At 45.6% G+C, this 7500-nt stretch overlaps 1 protein-coding gene across 3 annotated transcripts in view; it reads right to left on the bottom strand.

Moving 5' to 3' along the window:
- Window positions 1–3860: 3860 nt before the first annotated feature.
- Window positions 3861–7500, bottom strand: part of LOC144513321 (uncharacterized) — an 11840-nt gene continuing 8200 nt past the window's right edge. For all 3 annotated transcript variants that reach the window (XM_078244363.1, XM_078244364.1, XM_078244365.1), the window contains exons 8-10: window positions 7474–7500; window positions 6382–6548; window positions 3861–5744 (exon numbers count right to left, since the gene is read on the bottom strand). The exon at window positions 7474–7500 is cut by the window's right edge and continues 197 nt beyond it. In XM_078244363.1, the coding sequence (XP_078100489.1) occupies window positions 4481–5744; window positions 6382–6548; window positions 7474–7500 (1458 nt within the window). In that variant the 3' untranslated portion in view covers window positions 3861–4480. The remainder of the gene's footprint in view (window positions 5745–6381; window positions 6549–7473) is intronic.

Below are 7500 nucleotides of genomic sequence, written 5' to 3'. Positions count from 1 at the left end.
ACACTCACACACGCATACACAGTACTCACACACACAGTAGTCACAGTACACTCACACACACACAGTACTCACACACAGTAGTCACAGTACACACACAGTACTCACAACACACACACAGTAGTCACAGTACACACACAGTACTCACAACACACACACTCACAACACACAACACACACAACAGTACTCACACAACTCACAGTACACACCACACCCACGAGAATCAATCACTCAAAGCTAAAACAGTTGTGAAAAGAAAACACTCAATTAAAGTACAAATACATCAAATCTCTACTCGAGTAAATGTACTTTGTTACTTTCCACCACCGGGGTCCAAACTTCCTCATAAACTTCATGAACGTGGGAAATTTTGTACACAGAACGTACTTTATTTTGGTGTAACAAACATGTTTTACAGTGAAGTACGATACGTAATACATGTACAAGTAATACATGTACAAGTAATACATGTACAAGTACGATACGTCAGCAGTTTAAAACACAAATAAAAGCAGGATATATGCAGTACTATTACAATACTGAAGGGAAACATGCACTTTAAGGCACCATATGCTGCATTCAGGGCCACGTGGGATATGAAAGTGTTCTCAATAGAGATTATCACACCCACACACACACACACACACACACACACACACACACACACACACACACATTATCCCCCCACACACACACACACACACACACACACACACACACACACACACACAGAGAGACACACACACACACACACACAGACAGAGAGACACACACATACACACACAGACAGAGAGACACACACAGACAGAGACACACACACACACACACACAGAGAGACAGACACACACACACACACAGACAGAGAGACACACACATACACACAGACAGAGACCCACACACAGAGAGACAAAGACACACACACACACAGAGACAAAGACACACACACATGTATATATACACACACACACACACACACACACACACACACACACACACACACTAGGGATCATCACACAGAGTTTAAGGGCTGATTACGTTAATTAAAAGTTCTCTGTTTGAGAGACGTTTTATTTCCCACGTTCCCTGAATGCAACAATAAAACACTGACAGTTAACAGGAGAGAATTAAAACAGAAAACTAATTATTAAAAATGTAAGAAATACATCTCGGTACAGTTATAACGTCTTCGAACAGAAAGAAACACGAAGTCGGTTAATCCCTCCTGGTGTCCCCATTTTACAAGTTTCCATTTCAGAAATTTGGGTTTCTTTCAACCAAATAGTCAAAAAATGAAAGTAACGTGGATGGTTCCCTACAACGCTCTCACAAGTCAAACAAATGAGCAGTTCACTTTTATAGCATTAGAAAACAATGTGATAAACGAACGTCAAAAATGTGACAAATGTCGGAAAAAAACAACGAAAACGTCAAAAAAAGTGAGAAAAAACCACAACCAATACAGACTGAAGTGTCGGAAAAAGGTTCAGAAACGTCGGGGGGGGGGGGACAAAAAACGTCAAAAGTGCAGAAACAAAAAGTGACAAAAAGCTTATAAAATGTCGGGAAAATTGTCGAAATAAGCGACCAAAGCTTTGACGCCAACCGTCGTGTCGTCTTCTGGTCGACCTCGAACTAGAGTCCTTCGCTCAAACTAACTGACTGACTGACTGACTAACTAACTAACTGACTAACTGAATAACTAACTGACTGACTACCTGACTAACTACCTAACTGACTGACTGACTGACTACCTAACTGACTAATTAACTGACTGACTAACTGACTGAATAACTGACTGACTAACTGACTAACTGACGGACTAACTAACTGACTAACTAACTAACACTTCTCTGGGCCGTTTCTTTATTATATTTTTGACACGTTATCTTTTTTTCCGTCACTTTTTTCAATGTTTTCATCACTTTTTTACGTCTTCTTGTCACTTTTTTTGTCGCTTTTTTACGTAAAAAAAATGCCGAAAACACTGAAATGTTTTCGTCACTTTTTTACGTCTTCTTGTCACTTTTTCCGTCACTTTTTTCAATGTTTTCGTCACTTTTTTACGTCACTTTTTTACGTTGCTTTTTTCAATGTTTTCGTCGCTTTTTTACGTCGCTTTTTAACGTCACTTTTTTACGTCACTTTTTTACGTAGCTTTTTTCAATGTTTTTGTCACTTTTTCCAATGTTTTCGATGCTATGTTTCACCAACACCAACTTATCACAATACTTTTAAACGTGTTTTTGTAATTCATGGTCAATAAGTCTCATTTCTAGGAGATTAGACCTGATTTTGATTCTGACTAATATTAGAGGAACGTATGTTGGTGGAGAATCTGACGTTTGGACGTCAAAGTTTAGTCACGTCTTAAATCCATTTCAATTTTTTCAAATGCTATAACATCGAATACCCACAATTCAATGAAAGTAGTAATCAAGTACTTGCAATTGTACTTAATATTTTGAGTAATTTGGTTAAAAAGAAACCCATATTTCTGGTTTACGGGTTCAACTCGTAACAAACTAATGAACTGAAACTTTTAAAACTGATTACAGCGACGTAAAACAGACACTAAAAGGACTTCATTTCTTTATGTTTAAGACGCTGAAACTACAACAGTCTTTGAAGGTTGCTACCACCAGACTCCATTAAAAAAAGCAGTACTTTTAGCGCGTATAGAGCCAGCATATCTCCACCAGACTCCATGTAAATAATCAGGACTTTTAGCGTGTATAGAGCCAACATATCTCCACCAGACTCCATTAAATAATCAGGACTTTTAGCGTGTATAGAGCAAGCATATCTCCACCAGACTCCATGTAAATAATCAGTACTTTTAGCGTGTATAGAGCCAGCATATCTCCACATGTAAATCATAAACTATGCGTTTATTTCAACCAAAACTAGAGTTGTGATGGTTGTAACAGTGGAGAGACGACCCAAAACATCTTTTCATGGTTTTATTTTGTTTCTGTCGACTCTGAATGAAGTGTATTCTACGATGCTTAAATGACTGTTTATTTACATGGAGTCTGGTGGAGATATGCTGGCTCTATACACGCTAAAAGTCCTGATTATTTACATGGAGTCTGGTGGAGATATGCTGGCTCTATACACGCTAAAAGTCCTGATTATTTACATGGAGTCTGGTGGAGATATGCTGGCTCTATACACGCTAAAAGTCCTGATTATTTACATGGAGTCTGGTGGAGATATGCTGGCTCTATACACGCTAAAAGTCCTGATTATTTACATGGAGTCTGGTGGGTTTGGTGATGGTGATTTCGGGGCTGTTTCATGTTAAACTAAAAGGATCTTCCTCTTTAACTAAAAGGTCTATCTCTGTAGGGATCCTTTCATAATGTTGTCAGACACTTAGAATAATAATCTGAGTCTGTCAGCAGCAACAACAGAACTTTTAGTGGACGTTTCTCGCTTCAATACGGCACCAATGTCAAAGATTGTTGTTCCCATCGAACACAAACTGGGAAAACAAGGGTCCAGGTTGAAAACCTTTTAGATTGTTGATTAATTGTTTCAGCAAATCCAGTTTGGTTTCCTTTTTCCTATCAAAAAGCAGAACCAACACCAGAGCAATACTTACGTTCCACTTCTTTATCTGGATGGCTTACAAAAACATTATTTTACTGAACAAAACAAACTAAATTTCTCAAATGTTAAATGCTGCCTAAACAATAACGGGACACAGATATTTAAAATCACCTTCGCCGACAGGACTCTCCAGACAGAACGAGAGAAGCAGTGGCAGCAAAAAAACTGTCCTGTCCTGTTAGTAGTGTCCTGAGGAGTGTCCTGGGACAGCCAGACACTGTCCTGAGGTCCTGAGTCACAGGACATGTCTGACTGTCCCAGGACAGTCATGGGAGTCACAGGACAGTGTCTGGGAGTCACAGGACAGTGTACAGGACAGTGTCTGACTGTCCCAGGACAGTCATGGGAGTCACAGGACAGTGTCTGGGAGTCATAGGACAGTCATGGAGTCACAGGACAGTGTCTGGGAGTCATAGGACAGTCATGGGAGTCACAGGACAGTGTCTGACTGTCCTAGGACAGTCATGGAGTCACAGGACAGTGTCTGGGAGTCACAGGACAGTGTCTGACTGTCCCAGGACAGTCATGGAGTCACAGGACAGTGTCTGGGAGTCATAGGACAGTCATGGGAGTCACAGGACAGTGTCTGGGAGTCACAGGACAGTCATGGAGTCACAGGACAGTGTCTGACTGTCCCAGGACAGTCATGGAGTCACAGGACAGTGTCTGGGAGTCACAGGACAGTGTACAGGACAGTGTCTGACTGTCCCGGGACAGTCATGGAGTCACAGGACAGTGTCTGACTGTCCCAGGACAGTCATGGGAGTCACAGGACAGTGTACAGGACAGTGTCTGGCTGTCCCAGGACACTCCTCAGGACACTACTAACAGGACAGTTTTTTGCTGCCACTGCTGCTGCAGGATGAGCCTCTCAGGGCGCCGATGCGTTAAGGAACGGCTCGTCTCCCTCTCCGCCGCCCCCGTGGCTTTTCATGTGCGTTTTCAGACAGTGGCTCTGCGTGAAGGCCTTGTCGCAGAGCGCGCACTGGTACGGCCGCTCGCCGTTGTGCGTCCGCATGTGCACGGTCAGGTGCTCCTGGCGCGAGCACGCCTTCCCGCACACGGCGCACGCGTAGCGCTTGATGCCCAGGTGGCTCCGCACGTGGTTGTTCAGGTGGCTCTTGCGCTTGAAGAAGCGGCCGCACTCGGAGCAGCCGTACGGCGCCTCGCCCGTGTGCGTGCGCATGTGCGCCTTGCGCTCGCCGTTGGATATGAAGCCCTTGCCGCACACGCCGCAGGCGAACGGCCGCTCGCTGCAGTGCATGCGCCGGAAGTGGGCGTTGAGCGTGCAGTTGGTGGTGAACGTGTTGCAGCAGATGTGGCAGAGGAACGGGCGCTCGCGCTCCGTGTGCGTCAGCTGGTGCGACTTGAGCGCGTTGGCCAGCTTGAAGCGCTTCCCGCAGACCTCGCAGCCGTAGCGCCGCTCGCCCGAGTGGACCGTCTTGTGGCGGGACAGGGACCGCAGGTCGGTTAGGAACTTACCGCAGACGTTGCATTGGTACTTGTCTCGCCCGGCGTGCAAGCGGACGTGCGCCTGGAGCTGCGCCTTCAAACCGAATGCTCTCGGGCAGACCTCGCACTTGTAGGGCTTGTCCTCCACGTGGACCCATCGGTGCACGCTCAGACTCGACAGGCGCGGGAAGGTTTTGTTGCACACGTCGCATTTGAACGGGCGGTCGCCCGTGTGGCGCGTGGTGTGGTACTGGAGGCCGGTGACGGTGAAGAAAGCCTTGGAACAATACGAGCACTCGTGGGTCTTCTGGTAGGTCTTGAGGTGTCCCTTTAGGTCTTCCGGCGAGGCGAAATTCTCGCCGCAAACGCCGCAGACGTGCGGCAATTCCTCAGCGTGGCTCCACGCGTGTTTGATCAGGCTGCCCATCAGCCGGTACCAAACGCCGCAGACCTTACACGCCGTTTTACGCTCGATCAGCTTCCCCTCCACGCGCCCCGGCGTTTTGGCTCTGCGCTTCCTGCGAGCGGGCGGTGGTGGCTTCGAGGTCCGCGGCTCAGGGTCGCTGTCGGGTTTCCAGTCGCCGTCCTCGCCGTCTCCGTCCAACACCTCGTTTCCGTCTGCGTCCCCGCCAGAGTCCAGCTGGCTCTCGGCCTCTTGCGTCTCCGTGTCCTGCTGGACAGCGCTGATGTGGAGCAGAAACATAAGTTATTCATGTTGACCATGTGAATGAAATAAAAATATTTTAAGTAAAAAAGTCTAAATATTTTTAGTAAAAAAGTCTAAATATTTTTAGTAAAAAAAGTCAAAATATTTTAAGTAAAAAAGTCAAAATATTTTTTGTAAAAAGTCAAAATATTTGTAGTAAAAAAAGTCAAAATATTTTAAGTAAAAAAGTCAAAATATTTTTAGTAAAAAAGTCAAAATATTTTTAGTAAAAAGTCAAAATATTTTTAGTAAAAAGTCAAAATATTTTTAGTAAAAAGTCAAAATATTTTTAGTAAAAAGTCAAAATATTTTTAGTAAAAAAAGTCAAAATATTTTAGTAAAAAAAGTCAAAATATTTTAAGTAAAAAAAGTCAAAATATTTTAAGTAAAAAAGTCAATACTTTTAGTAAAAGTCAAAATATTTTAAGTAAAAAAGTCAATACTTTTAGTAAAAGTCAAAATATTTTAAGTAAAAAAAGTCTAAATATTACCGTATTGCACTGTAACCACCAGTCGTTTACTGAACTAAAAGTACAAACACGTCAGCCTTAAAATATACTTAAAGTACCAACAGTAAAAGTACTCTTTATGCAGATAGTAACTTGTTAAATTACCTTGAACGGCGGCGGCTTTTATCACTTTTTATCCCCACAGCAGCAACGGACAGAGAATCAGTCGGGGCGCCATCGGGGCTCCATAAAAGGTTAGGATCTTCCCCTTCTCCTTCCTCCTCTTCCTCTTCCTCTCCTTCCTCTTCCTCCTCCTCTTCTTCCTCTCCTGTCTAGAAGGGTTCATGTTTTTTTAGGAAACAACTTCATACAAAAGAGAGTCTGAAAATCACATCTAACATTTAGACCAGTGGAGCTTTTTTCAATCTCACGTACCCCCTCCCTAGGGGGACACGTACCACCTGCAGTCCCCCAGAGGACCCCTAGGGGGACACGTACCTCCTGCAGTCCTCCAGAGTACCCCTAGAGGGACACGTACCTCCTGCAGTCCTCCAGAGTACCCCTAGGGGGACACGTACCTCCTGCAGTCCTCCAGAGTACCCCTAAGGGGACACGTACCTCCTGCAGTCCTCCAGAGGACCCCTAGAGGGACATGTACCCCCTGCAGTCCTCCAAAGTACCCCTAGGGGGACACGTACCTCCTGCAGTCCTCCAGAGGACCCCTAGAGGGACACGTACCCCCTGCAGTCCTCCAGAGGACCCCTAGGGGGACACGTACCACCTGCAGTCCTCCAGAGGACCCCTAGGGGGACACGTGCCTCCCTGCAGTCCTCCAGAGTACCCCTAGGGGGACACGTACCACCTGCAGTCCCCCAGAGTACCCCTAGGGGGACACGTACCACCTGCAGTCCCCCAGAGGACCCCTAGGGGGACACGTACCTCCTGCAGTCCTCCAAAGTACCCCTAGGGGGACACGTACCTCCTGCAGTCCTCCAGAGTACCCCTAGGGGGACACGTACCTCCTGCAGTCCTCCAGAGGACCCCTAGAGGGACACGTACCCCCTGCAGTCCTCCAGAGGACCCCTAGAGGGGACATGTACCCCCTGCAGTCCTCCAGAGTAGGGGTACTCTGGAGGACTGTAGGGGTCCGTGTCCTGCAGTCCTCCAGAGGACTCCTAGATGAACAGAAATACACAACAACACGTTCTCCTGATTCCTGCTCATAGTAAATACGTAGTAAACACGTGAAGTATATACCTTCAGTCGGATGTAGAGGAACTTGGT

Source organism: Sander vitreus, unplaced genomic scaffold, assembly GCF_031162955.1.
Source record: "Sander vitreus isolate 19-12246 unplaced genomic scaffold, sanVit1 ctg215_0, whole genome shotgun sequence".
In the NCBI taxonomy this organism is placed as follows: Eukaryota; Metazoa; Chordata; class Actinopteri; order Perciformes; family Percidae; genus Sander; species Sander vitreus.
Note: the sequence above shows the minus strand (reverse complement) of the source record. Positions and strands in the feature narration are given on the sequence as shown.